The sequence below is a fragment of the Gasterosteus aculeatus genome, chromosome 7 (assembly GCF_964276395.1).
Source record: "Gasterosteus aculeatus chromosome 7, fGasAcu3.hap1.1, whole genome shotgun sequence".
Classification (NCBI taxonomy): Eukaryota; Metazoa; Chordata; class Actinopteri; order Perciformes; family Gasterosteidae; genus Gasterosteus; species Gasterosteus aculeatus.
Window position 1 is genome coordinate 21285342 of NC_135694.1, and position 18623 is coordinate 21303964.

General features: G+C 43.5%; 3 protein-coding genes across 3 annotated transcripts; 1 reads left to right on the top strand and 2 right to left on the bottom strand.

Annotated features, from left to right (window-relative positions):
• Window positions 1-266: 266 nt before the first annotated feature.
• On the top strand, window positions 267-18612 carry rb1 (retinoblastoma 1). The gene is made up of 27 exons (XM_078105124.1): window positions 267-759; window positions 1161-1281; window positions 2154-2257; window positions 2428-2562; window positions 2656-2694; window positions 2801-2850; window positions 3669-3779; window positions 4420-4565; window positions 4651-4728; window positions 5517-5626; window positions 5713-5787; window positions 6625-6712; window positions 6805-6921; window positions 7035-7091; window positions 7250-7281; window positions 7417-7493; window positions 7624-7847; window positions 15224-15339; window positions 15657-15799; window positions 16094-16239; window positions 16359-16463; window positions 16577-16690; window positions 16779-16927; window positions 17032-17062; window positions 17169-17311; window positions 17428-17474; window positions 17602-18612. Exons 1-27 carry the CDS (start codon window positions 653-655, stop codon window positions 17661-17663), a joined length of 2727 nt encoding a protein of 908 aa, XP_077961250.1. The 5' UTR covers window positions 267-652; the 3' UTR covers window positions 17664-18612.
• On the bottom strand, window positions 7974-11937 carry LOC120822019 (lysophosphatidic acid receptor 6). The gene is made up of 2 exons (XM_078105134.1): window positions 10602-11937; window positions 7974-9771 (listed from the first exon to the last, which is right to left on the bottom strand). Exon 2 carries the CDS (start codon window positions 9716-9718, stop codon window positions 8726-8728), a length of 993 nt encoding a protein of 330 aa, XP_077961260.1. The 5' UTR covers window positions 9719-9771; window positions 10602-11937; the 3' UTR covers window positions 7974-8725.
• Window positions 12087-14056, bottom strand: lpar6b (lysophosphatidic acid receptor 6b). Its single transcript, XM_040181279.2, has one exon. The coding sequence runs from the start codon at window positions 13631-13633 to the stop codon at window positions 12560-12562; it is 1074 nt and encodes a 357-aa protein (XP_040037213.2). The 5' UTR covers window positions 13634-14056; the 3' UTR covers window positions 12087-12559.
• Window positions 18613-18623: the final 11 nt, after the last annotated feature.

Sequence of the window (18623 nt, forward strand, 5' to 3'; positions counted from 1 at the left end):
AAGTAACGAATATACACAATGTAACCTCAATTAAAATGGGAGGCGCAATAGAATAGACATAAGTACGTTCTACACCATCAAATCATAACTATGCCTCTATTATATTTGCTGAAATTACGTCAAACTTTTCGATTTACATATTTAGTAGTTGTTAATGGCGGGATAAATGCTAATGACCGGATGCTGCGTATATATTTTTTCCCGCGTTTTCGTTTCGTCAGCTTGGGTTCGTTCGTTTGCAGGGTGTCACGTGATCCCTATAATATGACTCTTGTGGGGAGTTTAGGAAAATATAGCGCTATAACGTGGTTATCTAATGACACTGTTGAGGGCACAATGTTTGATCGGAGACAAAATATCATCTAGACTGAGTGGGGTGGTTAGTATACACGGAGTTATAATCACTGAGTGGGGTTGAGGGTCCAAAGCTTGACTCACTGGCGGCAACGACATTCCGCGGCGCGCAGCTGTGATGCAAAACCAGCGCCCACTTCAAAACGGTTGCAGGAAGTCAAGCAACGCTAAGTTTTGTTGTATTGTTGCCACGGAACTCGTGCAGTGGATTTTAAACTCAGGCCATCAAATTCACTGCCGCCACACAGAGTTCCCTATTTAACTACTATATTACCTTTTAAGGCAACCGTACACCAAGATGCCACCCAAGAAGCGCAATTCTGGGACGACACAGATCAAGGATGTGAAAAGTGCTGAAAGTGTCTCCCCAAACAAGAAGGAGTGTCCAGAGTTGTCTTTTAAAAAGTAAGACGTAATATATTTTTTGCCGCCACGCGGTCTCAGCAGTGAACAAAATAGCGTTTGTTGTTTACCGTGTACTTAATGTCTACGCTGTGCCTCCGCGTTTAGCTAGTGGCAGCTATTCGTTATTAGCAAACCGTCAGGCTGACTAGCTAAGCTAAGCTAGCTGCTCGGAACTATACGGCCCCGCAATGCCAGCTCGAACTAATACAGAGATGTTACGTTTCAGTAACACGACTACCACGTTTCAGTCCCATTTAAGAATAAACTGTAAAACTGCTAAAACATAAACAAATAGCATCCGGGTCAGACACCGTGGGGTCATTTTCATCGGTGCGTGTTGGTGTCCTGAAACGGGGGGATGATGTTCTCTATGATGTTGACTCTTGGTCGCCGTCCTCCAGGCACAGGGACAAGGATGCGGAGTTCGTGACGCTGTGTAAGAGCCTCCATGTGACGGACCTGGTGTGCGAGCGTTCCTGGGCGCTATGGAAAAGCGTCCAGGTGTCCATGGATGAAATCGCCGTACGTATTTTAAAACGTTGTGTGTCAATATCTTCGTAGTCTTGTGTGGGCCTGTTGGGTATCTTGTTGAAACAAAGACAATGGCTCGGAGTTGGAATTGAGTGCTGAGGTTGAAAACCACCGAACAAGAGGACCAAAAAAAGTGTCCCTTTTGAAGCCAGCTCACTTTTCTTACTTCACACCGTTTACACTTCAGATAAGAATAAAATAAAATGCCCACTTTGGCATCCTGTCCACAATCATTCAAATGAACATCGTCCCCACAACCAAACCTCATTATGTATGGTGATTCTCTTCTCAAGAAAAGAAAGCTTTGTTCAATAAAGAAGTGCATTATACACACTTAATTTTACTACTAACGTCTACTGTATGGTTTTTGCATAAGAAATCGTCTCATTTTCTATGTTAATCATTTTGAAAGAAGTTCACAGGCGCAAGCTGCTCTTTTGCATTTCTTGTCACGTAATCAGCAGACCGATCCCTTGTGTGACGCTGTAACAAGTCATCTGTTATCATCTTCATCAGTGTTGCCAGCGTGCCGGTTTGAGCTCATGTGTGACGTTCTTGGCACGTGGTGGATGGACAAAACTCTCTGGAATTTCTAAATGGAAAGTCAAGCTTGCCTTGTCTCCGACATTCCAAAGGCTGTTGGAGTTTTTTTTTTCTTTTCCCACCTTCTGTTAAAGGAAATCTAAGTAGTCTATGAAAAAGTGGGTGGATCAGATAGAATTAAAACATACACGGTGGTATTGCCTTGTTATAACAGATCTATTGGTTATATGTTTTAGCTTCAATATTGACCTTCCCGACCAGGATAACCGTGATTCAAATTGTATTACTTTGTTAACTTTTCTTTCTCCATTTCATTTCAGGACGGTCCGAGGAAGGTCTGGGTTGCTTGTCTGTTTGTGACGGCGACAGATGCGAATGTTGCTAGTTTCACTTTAACTCAAGTTCTGAAAGCAGTCAATCTGAAGTGAGTAGTATTGATGCATGTTTTGCCAAATACTTCCACACATCAATGCCTGTCAAATGAGTCCTTTTTGAATAGACATTGTTTTGTATTATGTTATAAAATATATTGTCCAGTTTTGTGCAGTTTTATTTATTTTATATCTCAAACAAATGTACTTTTTTTTTTAAAAGTGTAACGCAGTTTGTAGCTCTGGTGAGGAAGTTGGATGTGAACATGGATACCATCAGCTCCAAGGTGAATTCAGCACTCACACGAGTGGAGAAGAAGTATGGTGTGCTGCTGGCTCTCTACCAGCGGTTTGAGAAGTGAGTGAACACGTCAATGCAGCGCAGGTTCTTTCTTTACGTAGTTAAGGGGGAAATTATAACCGATGACAACCTTTTTTTATTTTGTTTCAGAACGTGCAGGAAAATCTTTGCTCTGGCTTCTGACAATCCGTAAGTTGGAAACTTTTCTTTATGTTCTTGTGTAGTGGATAATTGAGTGCTTTTTATAAAAGATATCATGCAGCTTCAGGATTCATTTTTCACTCTCTTTTCCAAGGGAGAGGGAGACCATGCGGAGCTGCTGGACAATGTTTCTTTTAGCGAAAGGTATGTTAACGGGTCCACTCGCTATCTGGACCCGTTTCCACTTTCTTGTGTATCTAACTGGCTAATAGGGACCACAATTCCTGAAGGTTCTCCCAGAGTATGGGGATATTTTTCCTTTTATTACAATGGATTACGTGAAGGCCGGGTGAGATTGCAAAGGGGCCAAAACTTTCCATGGCAGGTTAATCGTGAAAATGTTGACTTTTTTTCTTCTTCTTAAAAGCCTATTACGGGGTAGTTGGGAACATTGTTTGCCAGAATTGTAAAGGTAAACATAAAACGTTCTGCGGTTTTTGAACGTCTTTGTCGTTACCTGGCATATTGATTACCGTTTAATTCTAATAGTTTATTCATATGCAGTAGACTAATTTATTACAGCAGTGAGAGTAGGATTTATGTATTTCCACACAAAACACCTTCACCCTTGGTGTTTCAATAGGGGGGGGCGCCCCGCCCGCTCAAGAAGGACTGTTTTTTTTGTTTTGTTTTTTCTTTACATTTACAATTTCCAGTTTATTCACGGTAATTCACTTCAATTCCCATGGAAAGTTTCCGACTTTGAATATTCCCGGAATTTTGCAATTCCGCATATCTGCAGTGTGATAAGATTTTGCAATATTATTACTGTGTGGGGTCCATTACATCAAGTTGTCAGACATTTTAAATAACAGCCGATTTCATCTTGCTTCTTCTACTTTCCGACCTTCCTTCCTCAGCCGTAGAGCTCAAATGAATCGGAGGAATGTTGTGTTGTTTCCAGTTTGCAGCGCTGGTATTGTGATGCTGCTTCTCATGCACTGCTTCTGTGCTCCTCGCAGGAAGGGCCTTGCAGATGGAGGATGACCTGGTCATATCATTCCAGCTGCTGCTTTGTACGCTGGAGTTATTCATCAAGCGTTGCCCTCCAGACCTTCTGCAACCTCTTTACAGTGAGCTTCAGCCGGCCGTGTTTTATACACCTTTCTGAATTTTTATTGTGTGGCAAAGTTTTCAAGCCCGAGATGTTTTTTTTTGTTGAAGACTGGAAAAACTATTTCAGCTGGAATTTTAACATGAATGCTTATTTTAGTTGCTGTAGACTTAATAGGATTTCTCGTTGTTCTTTGCCTAAAAGTGTACGTATGTGCTCAGCTGATACTGATATTATATTTCATGCTATTCATGATTCAAATAACTGAAGCGATTATCAACACAATCCATTTGAAACGGGATGTAATTCAAGCTTTAGGACGGATTAGATGTGCGGGTAGTACGTCACGCCACATACGTGAGGAAGCTGTGGGAGAAAATATATTCATACACAGAGCGACGTACAGCTAAATAATTAAGCTGTGGTATCAGATCGGTCTTTATTGGCTGATTCACGCTCATCCCTTAAGGGCGTGAATACTCTATTCTACTCTACTGTATAGCATAGTATAATAGTGTGTTGTCATGTTTTTTAATCACAAGAAGCGGAAAATGGTCTGTGCTCTGTACTCCCTTGCTTGAATGCACTTAATGTAATTTGCTTTGGATAAAAGCGTCAGAATTGAAATGTTCTAATCCTTTTGAATGTTTCTCTCTTAGAATCAGCCATCAGCAAAGTTCAGAGCCCTCCGACAAGAACATCTCGGCGCAGCCAGAGCAAGGCCAAGTCCCGACCGCTGGAGCCAGAGGTGGATTTGCAGCTTCTGAAGACCTTGTGCAATGAGAATGAATGCAATGGAGAAGAGGTCCAGAGCTTTATACTAGTTATCGTACAAACCCATTTTTTGCCCTCTGTATATTTGTTCTCATCTATGCAAACCATATTCGCAGGTGAAGAATGTATACCAGACCAGTTTCTTGGCTTTCCTGGAGTCTCTCGACTTTTCGAAGTCTCCAGATTTTCCTCAGGTAGGTGTGGACACCTGCTCTGCTGTTTGGTTTCCATTAGTTATCACCTAGCGCTTGCTCCCATTTTTGAGTGTTTTTATGTGTCTGACAGCTGTTGGTTGTTCCCTTTACTGCTTTTACATGTTTGGTTTCACATTAATGGTGTCAGGAAAAATGTGTACTCAAGCAGGGGATCCACTGTAGCGTCTCGGGGTAGTTTATTGCAGAGGCGGGTACGAAGTCAAAGGACACTGACGCGCTCAGAATACTCGGCCTATTTATTTTTACTGTAATATTGTCGGATTACGGAGCAGGGGGTGTGCTTTATATACCTACGTGTCTTGTGTAAACATTCTGCTGAGGTAATCGATCTGGCCTGCGAGGGGCCCGAGTCATTGTCTGAGCTCTGATTGCAGATCAAATTTTCAGATTAAGATTTCACCTGTAAAACTTGAATTTAGCGGATGTGATGTATTGTCAGCCCTCAAGATTGCTCAGTCTGAGGAGTAGTTGGCTTTTCTTTGGAAACTGTGAAATTGTTAATGTTCTTGTTGTTAATGTCGGATCATTTTCTGTACCTCGTATATTGTGGTGGAGAAGTGAGCGGCTCATGTACGCTGCAGCAATTATTTAACACGTTGAAGGGCACCCTGCTCTGCTTTTGTTAGAGTGCAATTTAGCATCTTGGGACTTATGTCAAAGAGGTGAACTCTTCGGCCACTGTTGAACAACCTTGCATGTACATGAATAATGAACATGAATGCATGTATGAGGGGGGCACAATGGGTAACCTTTCATTTCCGCCCCAGGCTAAAGACCTCAACCAACAATACGAAGACCACTACCTCAAGAGTAGAGACATTGATGGGCGACTGTTTTTTGACGGAGATGAGACGGTTCTTCCTTCTAAAGTGGAGATGTAATTTTCCTCTCTTCTTCACAATTGAGCGTTTTGATGTCGGTCGGAGTAAATCGGGTGAAATAATCGCCGGCCGCTGTTTTCAGATTACAGGAGGAGAAAACCCCAAAGAAGAACCTGCCAGATGAAGAAGTACTCATTCCTCCACAGACCCCAATCAGGTGAGCAGTTACTCACCTGCTGAAATCCTAACGGGAAGACTCAGCGTGGTTACAGGGATTCGAATAACTGACAGACTGAAATCAAATTATCCGCTTCATGTAAACCCCTTTGTCCGACTATGTGCGGTCCGACTACGATCCGACTAACACCCCTGGATAACTCGATCCGATCCAGTTGATAGTTCGACTATTGCGGCATGTAACGGTGAATCGGATAAGGAACTGGACTTGAGATGCTTGAGATCCCGACGGCGTCTTCTCTTTGTTATCAAATCAGCCAATAGTGCCATTCGCATTCGCTGTACTCCTATTAACATCACGCACACATAGTAGAGGGATGTAGCATCACCTTGTTCTCCGTTCGCCATCTTTCTCGAAATGTTGATGTTGTTGTTGTTGGTAGTGGTGAAGCGGTCAAGCGGAAATGGGTGTATCACAACTAGTTATAATGAAAACAGCGCCACCTATCGTATCGGATATGACCTGCTTTCGGCCAATGACTCGATTTATTCACTGCCATGTATATTGGGATAATAGCACTTGCCCCGAAAGATAGCATAGTCCGAATAAGCAAAGATTCAAATTATACCATCATGTAAACACAGACTGAGAACTAATTTCTTCTTGTTTGGAGATCTCAAATTGTACCATATCATCTACACAGATACAGATTCTTAAAGCAAATATGATAACCTTTGAAGATGTGTATTTGTCCACAAATAGACGTGTTTAGCGTCACTTACACTGTATGCCGTTCATTGGGGATTGTTCATTGTGGTATTTTCTAGGTTCATGTCTTCCCTTCAGCCCTTTCTGATTGTATTTATTTATTATCAGAGCTGTCATGACTTCCATTCGGGACCTGAGGGGGGATCTCACCTCCAACGGCGATCAGCCATCTAATAACCTGGCTACATATTTCAAAGTAAGTCTCTACGAGTAATGAACGCCAATTTGAAATGTCCCATTAAACTTTTTCTCATGTATTTTTCCGTTTTTTCTATTTCTTGTAATCAGAACTGCACCGTGGACCCGACGCAGGATGTGCTGAAGCGCTTGGAGACGGTCGGGCAGGATTTCAGCCAAAGGTTTGGAGAGGCAGTCGGCCCGCACTGTGTAGCACTTGGTTGGCAGGTGAGAACTGACACAGAAGAAGAAGAAGAAGAAGACGACGACGACGGCGACGACGATGCTCACCATTCTCAAATGATTCAGTGTGTGACGTGTGTATTTCTTTTGTCTTTCAGAGATTCAAACTTGGCGTCAGACTGTATTACAAAATCATGGAGGCGATGCTGAAATCGGTACTTTTTATTTATTCAAAAATATGTAGAATCAAGTTCCCAGTGTGGACAGTTAGACATATATATAATGTATATGAAGCAACTCACAGGGACTGTAGATGACATACATTTCTGAAATAACTCATATAAGTTGTGTTGATTTCCTTCCCAATTTGTAGGAAGAGAAGCGACTGTCTGTACAAAATTTCAGGTATGTTTCTTTTTTTAATTTTTTTTTATCACAGTTAAGAAGTTAATGAAAATGTTTGTTTTAATTATACAGGACTCATTCATCCGTAGCGACACACAATTTCCCTTCAGCTAAATGATATGAATTCTGTTCCAGTAAACTCCTTAATGACGCCACATTTCACACATCGCTGTTGGCCTGCGCTTTGGAGGTGGTGATGGCAACGTATGGAGGTTTGTCATGTGATTTTCCTACTGAATATTAACACACGCCGTCACAGTCTGAAAGAACTGGATTGTATTCACGATCGTCCGTAATAATGTGCAATAAGTCGTCATTATTTGTTTTGTGCTTGATGATTAGAGAGCAGCTTTATGACCAGAGGATTCAACCATGCTGGTGCCAGTAACCCAGTTGAAAACGACTTGTGCTTCCCCTGGATACTGGATGTGGTCCACCTGCCCGCCTTTGACTTCTACAAAGTCATCGAGAGTTTCATCAAGGCCGAGCCCACTCTGAGCAAAGATATCGTCAAACACCTGGAGACCTGCGAGAACCTCATCATGGAGAGGATTGCATGGAGGAGGGTCAGTTTGTTTTTCCTCCCATCACTACAACATAATAATAATAATAATAATGACAACAATAGTATCAAAGCTTGTTAATGGGGTGCATGCATAAAGAGCATTAAAACTCAGACTCTACAAGGAGACGTACATTTAGCATTTATTGTCTGATGAGAAGAAAGAAAAGATTGGCATGTAGTATTACCTCATTTGAATACTTTACATGCAATAACAACATATGAACTCAATCACGTTTCATCAGCATTGTTATCTGATTGTTATCGGTCTCCTGCTACTGCTGGGAACGGAAGCGTTATGTTTTGGGTGGGTCATTTCCCGGGAACGCGTTGTCTCAGTAATGCCTGGAAGGAACATTTTTTTAAATCTGCCACAAATATTCACTTAAACTCAAGGATGAACTCATTCCATTTTGTAAGTCACCGGTATATTTGGCATTACAAAACATTTTTTTGACCATTACACAGGAATCCACATGCTAACCCTAAAAAAAAGAAAAGAAAAAATCATTTTTGTCAGATTAACAGAGGCATAATACTTCCCGGCAGTAGGTTCCACCCAAATTCAACATTCACTCTGTATAAAAAATATTGCATTTAAATATTTCACTAACACATACGGACATATTATACTGAACAAATGATTAAGTGACAATGTGCATGGTACTGAACCCCAGACTGGAGCGCTAAAATAAACCAACCAACAAACTCCTGCCAAAAATACCGATACCCTATTTACACTAAGAAGTGGTTTATGGGATACTGTATATTCATATACAAAGTCCTTGTCAATTGTATGGAATTTGTTGTACAAAGGCGTGTGGAGACCTTGAGATAATGATAATGAAACCTTGAGATAATGATAAAGAAACAAACGCTCGGTCACTGGCTGCCGCTGCCCCCGCTGCCGGGCGCCTCCCTGTGCACCAGGCTGCTGGAGAAATAGTAAACGAGAGGGTTGAGGCAGCAGTTGCAGCTGGCTAGTGATAACACCACGGGGTGCACAGCCTTGGTCACCTTGGCCAGGCCGCAGTGCTGCAGCAGCCCCACGTGCGTCAGCGTGTATCCCAGCAGGTTGATGTGATAGGGGACGAAGCACAGCAGGAAGATGCCCAGCACCCAGTAGATGATGGTGAGAGTGTGCCGCCGGCTGCGGCGCTGGCCGCGGGAGCGCCCCCTCGGCCGGCGCAGCACGCCCAGCACTCTGCTGTAGCTGCAGAGAAGCAGCGCAGTCGGCAGCAGGAATGACCCCTGCACCAGGCCCAGGGCCGCCAGGATGATGGCGCGTTGCCGCTGCGAGGACGGGTCCGGCAGACAGGGCTGGTGTGGGCGTCTGGCCGCCGAGTGCAGCAGAGGCAGACTCGCGCTGAGCCCCAGCACCAGGCACCAGCTCCCACCGCTAACCAGCCGTGCAACGCGCCGCCTGCGCAGGGTCGAGGCCAGCGGGTGCACCACCGCAAAGTAGCGGTCCACCGCGATGCACACCAGGAAGAAGATGCCCCCGTACAAGCTGATGTATTTGAGGAAGAAAGTGAGGTGGCAGTATCCGGCCCCCTGGGTCCAGCTGGGCGGGTCCGCCGCCTCGGACGACAAGGCTCTGGCTTTTTGGTGGTAGTAGTAGATTCTCAGGGGCAGAGAGATTATAAAAAACAAGTCGGCAGCCGACAGGCTGAGCATGTAGATGGCCGTGCTGTTCATGGTGCGCGGAGAGGCGCACAGTCGGCGCAGGGCCAGGCTGTTGGTGGCCAGCCCCAGCACGAAGATCACCCCGTAGGACGCCTGATAGAAGGTGAAGCGGTAGCTGGTGTCCACGGTGCAGTTGGACAGAGGAGAGAATGTCCTTGCTGGCACATCAGTCATATTCCACGACTCCATGTGCCGAGATAATCCGCTTGCGTCTGGAGGAAATGAGTCTGGTGGAAGGGCGTCTAAGACGGGAGGAAGGAACAGGTTGAGTCGCTTCAGCTGTGGCAAGAGGAAACCTAATGAACTGAAAATGCCTGCTGTTTTATGGGATGGAAATTTGCAGAGGTGACACGGCGTCAGCCGACAGTCAATCGTCAATAAAGTTTTAACTGCCACTTGCTGCTCTCGTAAAAAAAGCAGACGTTTTATTTTCATTGCATGCAGAATGAGAAAAAATAACCACCTCACCTTGTTAAAAGCTGTTGCCCCTGCAGTAAATTCCCATTTTCCCATTTGTTGAGCAGGTCAGAGGTGTTGATTTAACTTGATTGTAATTTTTTATTTCATTCAATAACTTTAATTATCCGAAAGGGTCTAAATATAAGCGTTATTTCCACTTGCTGCGTTTGGTGTGTCATCAGCATTTGTTGGATCTTTTCCTCCATCTTACACCATTATTCATTTTTTGTCACCAATTCACCAGCCATTTCACACAAGACACAAAATGACCTTGAATTCAACCAATAAGAGTGACTGATGAATTACAAGAGAAGCACTAGTATCATCAGTACATTTCAAAAATACAATTTTGAATACAAAAACCAATTCATTCTCAGCAATATTTATTATTTATATTTATTTTATTTTGATGACACAATAAGGCATTGAAAGAAAAACATTTTCTCAATTGTTAAACGTCTTTTGAATGCATACAAAAAAGATGTTTCAGACTTTAACAATGAATGTGCACAGTTATAGCTGGCTCCCTCCGCTTGTTCACTGGGCTTTTAAAACTCAAAGTGCAATCGGTAAAACTGAAAAGACTAAAGAAAGAGAAAGCATTGTCCCTCACCTGTATCTGCGCCCTCGTGGATCCAATGACAGCAGGACAGAGCTGGCGTGGAGCTGCACGGCGGCTTGTTAGGGACCCGTGATGATGCAGAAGCTGCTGAGGGGAACCCGCCCACACTCGCACGCAGATGAGGGTCCCCTCCCCTCCATCCCCGGCTCCACTCCTACGCACACCTCTTATGCTTTGTTTTTTACCACTAACTCATTTAGTCTAAACATCAAATCCGCTTATTGCCGTGTTAATTTAATGAATGCGGGGGACTAGGTTGCCTAGAGGACAGCCCGCCATCTGGTCTGAACCAAACTAAGTTTAACTTTCAACTGCATTTCTGTGATCAGCCTTACAATTGAGCACAGATTGTTTTGTTGGCGTCGTGTTTATGGCTGCTTGTTTAAAACCTACACAAGGGGTTGCAGTTGATCATTAACTCTACGGATGGAGGAATAGTAATAATGCACTGAAAGAAGGAGGTGTAATCTTGTATCTCGCGTTTCAGCTTTGAGTCTGAGTGAAGAAAAAGAATGAAACTATACTCAAAGCTGGGTTCTGGATTCTTTGTTTGACTATTTATTTTGCTTAGCACGACTTCACTACACACTATCCGTGGAATTTGACGGAATATGTAAATAACAAATGTAGGAAGAAACATGTCTTCAGCGAGAACTTATTTATCCTCTTGCGCTGTTGGTCATCACATGTACTAAAATATATGAGAACTGTTCAAAACAATTAGACATAAACAATTACAAATATTTGGTGTTTGGTAGAGAAAGTCAAGTGAATCTTGATTAGAGTGTAATGACTTTTCCTAAAGTTTGACTCCATTGTCTCAAGGATTCTCGTTTTGTTTACATTGCGTTCATCAGCGCTGTCTCAAGATTGCTGCAACACCCAACCCCCCTCTATTTAGTAGACTAGCTTCTCTCATATGAGGCATGTTGTCGCTCGCCTGCTTATGTTTCACAATCCAGAGCAGCGATGAGTCTTTGCTGCAGACCCTCCGGCTGAGCCTCTCACCAGGAATGCGGTGATGCCCGGTCTTTCATCATGCAGCTTTTGCAGAGAAACAAAATCAGAATATTCCATTTGCAGTGTGAGCTTTGTGTTCCCGTTACTGTTCGTCTCTGATTTAGTGTTTTTTTTAAAATATATATATATTTTTTTAACATCCCACTATTTTTAAGACCACTTACTTAAATGAGGCCTTTCGTTAGCGGTGCTACTGCAATGTTACCCGGTTTCACTTCACCACGACTGTAATCTCCATTCTAAATAGAATTTGACTTCTTGTGCATTATGACACCGCCCAACCCCACCCAGTACCCGTAGCAGTGTTGTTGGCACCCACATAACTAATCGCTCTAGAACGATAATGTGATGCTACCCGGAGCGAGTTGCATATGAACAACAGTCGACCTGCTAATGTGAAATATTTCACAACGACACACTCTGTCAAACAAGTAGGGAATGTCAAACTCAAAACCCTTTTTTTTAAGTTAACAACTTTTATTTGCGTTATAACTGATGAAGCTGGGATGGAGCATTGTCCTCTATGATGGGCCTTAAGCGCAGTACAGTACACACAAAAGTTATAATACTTAAGAATGACGAGAATCCGCTCTGAGGAATAAGACAAATTGTCTTTGAGGCTGATTACGTGCAGCACCATGCACACATCCGTTATCGGCAATGATACACATCATCAACCCACAACAATAACTTTCTTAAGCGTGTTTGTGTTGCGTTGGCACCTTGATAAAGAGTCTTTTAGCCGGCAACACACGTTCCACTCTGAAGATGAAAGTCTTAACTCTCTGTGGCGTAGAGTGAGGGAGTGACTCCTTGTAACCATGGTGTTTGTGTGTCATGATCCACAAGCCACTCGGCCTCCACCTGCGTGCTCGGATTTCACCAGCAATGACGGAAGCATTAATCACGACCCGCAACCATAGCCGCGGCTAGATCGTAGACTCACTGTCAAACACTTTCGTTCTCAGAATTGTCAGGTGTTTAGGTGTTGTACTTGGACTGTTTTGTGTGCTGTCCATATGTAGCCTGTCCAATAGCTTGGCACCGTTGTGCCACACGGTGGACTTGCGTTTGATGGAGCTCTGTATGGTCTCTGAAGTGAAGTAGTAAATGACCGGATCGAAGCAGCAGTTGGTCACTGCCAGGCACAGCGCGATGGGGTAGATGGTCCGGACCACGTTTTCCGCGTTGCACCCCTGAAGCACATTGGTTCGGACCAAGGCGTAGAAGATGAGATTGAGGTTGTAGGGAATGAAACAGAAGCAGAAGATGAGCAGATGCACGATGATCATCCTCAAGATCTTTCTCTTGTTGAGGTTCCCCCCCCGACTGATGGCGTGGGGTTTACTCAGCGTCCACAGCACCATGATTGAGCAGAACACGTTGACCAATAGGGGGATGATGAAGCCCACGGTCTCGATAAAAATCACCACTTTGGACAGCTCAGCCCTCCACTGCTTTTTGGAGTAGTTTTCGAAGCAGAAGTTTGAAGAGGAGTTGGCATTTTTGGGCGAAGTGGTGTCCAAAAGGAACCCGGTGGGTATGCTTCCAGAGAGAACCATCACCCAAACCGTACAGCAGGCCAGCTTGGCGTTCCTCTTGGTACGTATTGCTTGGGACCGAAACGGGTGCACGATGGCCAGGAAACGGTCCACGCTGATGCACGTGAGAAAGAGGATGCTGCCGTACATGTTGGTGTAGAACAGGGCCACGGAGACCTTGCAGAGCACGCTTCCAAACACCCAGTCCCGCTTGATGAAGTAAACAATCCGAAACGGCAGGCTCAGGACGAAGAGGCAGTCTGAAACTACGAGGTTGATCATGTAGGTTGTGGTCTCGTTCCGCAGCTTCAGCGTGCAGCCGAAAATGTACACAGCCACCATGTTGAAGAAAAGTCCGATAATAAACACAAGGCTGAAAACCGAGCTGTACAGAGGGTACTTGAAGTCATCACTCTTGTTGCAAGAATTCGGAGTGAAGTTAAATTGTGTCATGCTGGACATTTTTTAAATCTGGTTGATAGGTCTGTACGGCGTGCAGAGTAAATAGGTTCCCCTCCCCCGTTTACCTGTGTCAAGTCATAAAAAAATCCAGGTGCAGCTTATTAATCCAACCAGCGAAAGGTAAAACGAGTATTTCATTTAGCGAGGAAAAGTATACAGCAACTCCTCAAAGTGCCTGTAATAGTATCCAAAGTAGTCCTCCAGTTCCGCACAAGAAAGCTGTCCTGAACACCCAATAATCCTCATGTCAATCAAGTTTTCAGTCTTTTGCCGTTGAAATGTTGATCCCCTGCGAGAGAAAAAAAAGTCATGTGCCTCTCCTCAACTCCACCGAGCAGCCAAATGGTTCGTCCCTTCCTTGGTTTCCTGTCTGCTCCTGCACCCGCCCGGGGGCGGGCCGCGGCTTGCTGATTATGACGTCTCTGCTCTGGAGGGTGTACTCTGCTCGGGGCTGACCAAAGACCACGCCGGACTGTTGAGGCACAGTGGGCGGAGCCTCCACCGGGGTCCAAAGTCCTTTTATTGCTCGCTTGATGTTCTGAGTAATGACACAAATCATAGTGTTATTTATTAAACAATAGAAATCTATGGTGTTTAATTCTACATCCCCAAACTTTGGAAATTACATGTCACTGAATGCTGTTGATGCAATCAGGTGTACTTTTCAAACATGTCTGTGGCGTCAGACAGGCGTGGCATGTGTCACACAAAGAATTTTCTAATGGCAAGTCAGTACCTGCTGTATATGTGTAAATTTGCTGAGTAGTAAATCACACCCAGTCCCTGTATGATCTCATCACAATACTTTCATATTCTTGTAAACCACTCGTCTGCATGACTTGAAGTGTCTACGGTGATATTGTGTGTAGTGGGGGATTTCTCTGTTTGTCTCATGTGATTAATGATTCATGGTTAATGGGATTTCTGTGGCGATCACTATAATCAGATTGGGTACTATAAAGAGTGTCCTCGGTTCAACATGACGAATATTATCAGCCCACTAGAATTTGACTGTTAGGCTTTTACAAAAGAAATTACCTGTGTACACAGACCCTTTATTATTGCCTCACTTGTTTCTCTTTGTTTCTCAAAACGGGAGTGAATCATTTAGATGATGCACACATGTTGCAATTCCAAATGACCTAATTTCTGGTAATAAACTTAATACTTACTGATACTCTTTTATCAAACATTTAATTATGTTTGCATTGAATAAGGCGCACGCTTGCTTCAAAACGTCCCTGATTCTTGTTCCTCCCGTATGTTCTTCAGTTAAATACAATTCATCAAACTTTCATTGATCTAATTAACAGACTGCCAAGTCACTAATGACTGATTATTTATCTGATTAAATTATCTGGTGATTGATTTATTTGCAAAGCGTTGAGCTCCTGCTCGACCACTCATGTCTTGGTAAAACTCCAATCCGCATCAGGCTGTTGACTGATTGCTTTGCTCGTACCTTGATGGAGTTCGGAAAACTTCCCGAAGCTTTTCCCGCTTTCGACTAGGTTTTGTTTCTCTAATAGAATTCCAGTAAACGGTACGAGGCAATTCTCAACATGCTTTTCATGCTCTGCGTTTCCTCAGAACTCGCCGGTGTTTGAGCTGCTGAAGCAGGAGCATGGAGGCGGAGCAGCAGATCAGGTGGAGACCCCGGCCAGCATCAGCCAACCGCTGCAGCACAACCACACCGCAGCTGACCTGTGAGTGTGAAATCCCACAATCTGCTGTCTGTCTCCCCGCTTGCAGCGAGAGCCCGTCCCGTTACCCGTTTAGCTGTTGTGAAACCACGGCGAGTCATAAGTAAAGAGCTCGTTGTGACGAAGTAATGGCTCAGCGGCACGGAATCCAAATGAAAAGACATCTGTTCATTTCCATGACGTCTGTCCTGTTTGAACTTGTTCTTCTCCCTTTTATCCTAAATGACTGCTGGTGTAGATCTAGTGGAAATTACCCTGTTCAGCTTCCTGTTGATGATGTAACTGATGGGGCCCGTTTCGTTTCTGCCATGTCCTCACAGGTACCTGTCCCCCGTGCGTGGAGGCCTTCGTGACTTGCCTCCCGAATCCCCGGCCACGCCCACTTCTCAAACTTTAAACCAGCCCGCTGGCCAAACTCCACGACTCCCAAAATCCAACTCGCTCAGCCTCTTCTATAAAAAATGTAAGACGGCGGCCCCATTGTTCATTGTGTGTTATTTAAATTATGCTCCTTCTATGTGGGTAAACACTGTCAACTCTTTTTTTATATTAAAAACAAAACCAAATCAGTAACATTTGCTTTTTTGTCAGGCATGGATTTCTTGTTTGAACTAAATAAAATTGAAATAAAATATTAATACAAGTCACTACAGTTGCAGTTGCGGAAGTTGTAAAAAGATAACAAGTAGTTTGTTCCCTATTCAGAACTCGGGTCCACAGGTCTTTTTTTTTCAGTGTGGTGTTCCTCTGTTTCTAGTGTACCGCCTGGCGTACACCAGGCTGCAGTTGCTCTGCTCCTCCCTGCTCTCCTCCCACCCCGAACTGGAGCCCATCATATGGACGCTGTTCCAGCACACGCTGCAGCACGAGCACGAGCTGATGAGAGACCGTCACCTCGACCAGGTGACCCGACGACACACTCTTGTTCCCTCGCCCCCCTTCTTCTCTCTGCTTCTCTTTCTCAGTCTTTTTATTCGTTTTTTTGTTTTTCATCTCAAACTGCTTCTCATTCGTTCTTGCAGTTGATGATGTCGGCCATGTATGCCATCTGTAAAGTGAAGAGTGTTGATCTGCGCTTCAAGACCATCGTCACAGCTTACAAGGACATGGCCAACACCAACCAGGAGGTGACTCCTTTTAAGACACATCACTTTTATTGTCCTTTTATTAATGCAGCTGTCATCGCACTGCAAGCAGAATTATTTTTGAACGCGTCTTTGCATCACATTTTGGGTTGCAGACCTTTAAGCACGTGTTGATCGCCGAGGGCCACTACGACTCCATCATCGTCTTCTACAACCAAGTGTTCATGCAGAAGCTGAAAACCAACATCCTGCAGTATGCGTCTACCAGGGTGAGATCCAGTTTGACTCTTGACAAACGCAGGTACATGTGAGGATGTGACGTAACCTTCTCGCTGTCGCTCTTTCTTGTTTTTGTAGCCACCCACCCTCTCTCCGATCCCACAAATACCCCGGAGCCCTTATAAGTTCCCCAATTCACCTCTACGAGTGCCCGGCAGCAACAACGTGTACATCTCCCCTCTGAAAAGCTCACGCATGTCGCCGGGTATCATGACTCCTCGTTCCAAGTGAGTTCTGCAATCAGTAGCATGATCCCATACGTAGTTTTTGAGGTGGAAAAAAGAAGCCTTTTTGCACATTTTTTCCTCATTTGTGTTTTTTGTCTTCACAGAATGCTGGTATCAATCGGGGAATCCTTCGGGGTACGAGCCGCTTTTGTTTCCTTCGTTGCATATTAAAGGATACCCAACAATTTCTTTTGACTCTTTTCCCTCAATCACTCTTTTCGGGTTCTGTGTTTGTCTGCAGCTGCCCAATCGGTTCCAGAAGATCAACCAGATGGTCAACAGTGGCGAACGCTCCTTCAAGAGGTGTCTGGATCCCGGCTCGGCTCCGAAGCCTCTGAAGAGGTTGCGGTTCGACGTGGACGGGCAAGATGAAGCCGACAGCAGGTCGGTCATAACTATGGTGTTATATTTGCCGTAACATAATGAAACCCTAATGATTATGTATTTGTACTTTTATTTCAATAAGGCTCAATTTTTACATATGTATTTTTAATTTACAGCAAATCTGGACGAGATTCTGCGCTGATACTGAAGCTTGCAGAGATGAGTAAGTGAAAAATGCTTAATGTACCAAGTTACAGTTTTATCTTCCCATTTCGTCGTCTTCTTCCTGTTTCCTTTCTGGCCGTCACATGTAGATGTGTGGTAACATATTGGTGATTTGTTTCATAAAGGCTCCACTCGCAATCGCATGCAGGAGCAGAAGATGAAGGAGGACGCAGAATCGAAGGAGTAACTGAAAAAGCTACTGAAGTGACCTGCACTGTTCATCACGACGTGAACACAACGCTTTTGTGCACACACAAAGAAACATGAGTGTCATTTAGTATTGGATACTAGTTTGTATTTAAATTTGAAGAGTAATATGTGAATCCAGAGGGCTTTCTTCTCTCTTTATGTTGATGCTTGGTCTGTGTTTTAATTGAATAATGGTTGATGTCATTTAAGATTTAGTAGGTCTGCTTTTAAGCGTGATATTAATTTGTGGTTGTTAAAGAAATCTTTGCTGGCTTCCTTGTTAAATAATTGGTTAAACGTTTTACCACCATCAGGACCTTCATATGGTGAAGACATTCTTTTATAACGTTTCAATCATGATGTTGTTCAATCATGATGTTGTTCGATCATGATCTCTTCTCTCAAAAAGGATCAAACGTCTCTCCACGCAGGAGTTTTACTCGTAAAGTGTATTTTACCCAGGAACTTGTTTGGAACGTCTTGGAAAAGTCTAGTTTTTGCCATAAAGGGAGACTTGTAAAACAAAAAGAAATATCAAGGAAAATGATATAGCATATAATTTGCACTCAACCAACATGCATGTCATTTTATAGGATTTGGTTAACGGGTTATGTTTGTTTTTGTGTATAGTTTTGTATTAACTTTTGTTTGTACTTTTCCTACAGTGTTTCAATTAGAATATTTTCACATTCTCACATTTATCTACTGATAAGTTGGTTACTGTTTGGATCTGGGAGGTTTATGAGAACTAGAGGGAAAATATTACAGTGATTCATGCGCACCACGTAGAGCATTAATAAGAACTCCATAAAACTAAACCAAGGTAAAATATATTGTGACAAATGTCAAAATAGCTGAGTTTTTTTTAAATTAAAATGTGTTTATATTGTACTTTATTGGAGTAGTTCCTTAAAAATGTAGTAAATATTTCGTTTGAAAAAAAAAAAGATTTTGTTTT

Bases quoted from the DNA above. Each gene is read 5' to 3' on its own strand.
- rb1 (XM_078105124.1), top strand. From the start codon at position 653: ATGCCACCCAAGAAGCGCAATTCTGGGACGACACAGATCAAGGATGTG. The intron at 5,788-6,624 runs GTGAGCAGTTAC...ATTTATTATCAG, and splicing joins CCTCCACAGACCCCAATCAG to AGCTGTCATGACTTCCATTC. The intron at 16,928-17,031 runs GTGAGTTCTGCA...TTGTCTTCACAG, and splicing joins ATCATGACTCCTCGTTCCAA to AATGCTGGTATCAATCGGGG.
- LOC120822019 (XM_078105134.1), bottom strand. From the start codon at position 9,718: ATGGAGTCGTGGAATATGACTGATGTGCCAGCAAGGACATTCTCTCCT.
- lpar6b (XM_040181279.2), bottom strand. From the start codon at position 13,633: ATGTCCAGCATGACACAATTTAACTTCACTCCGAATTCTTGCAACAAG.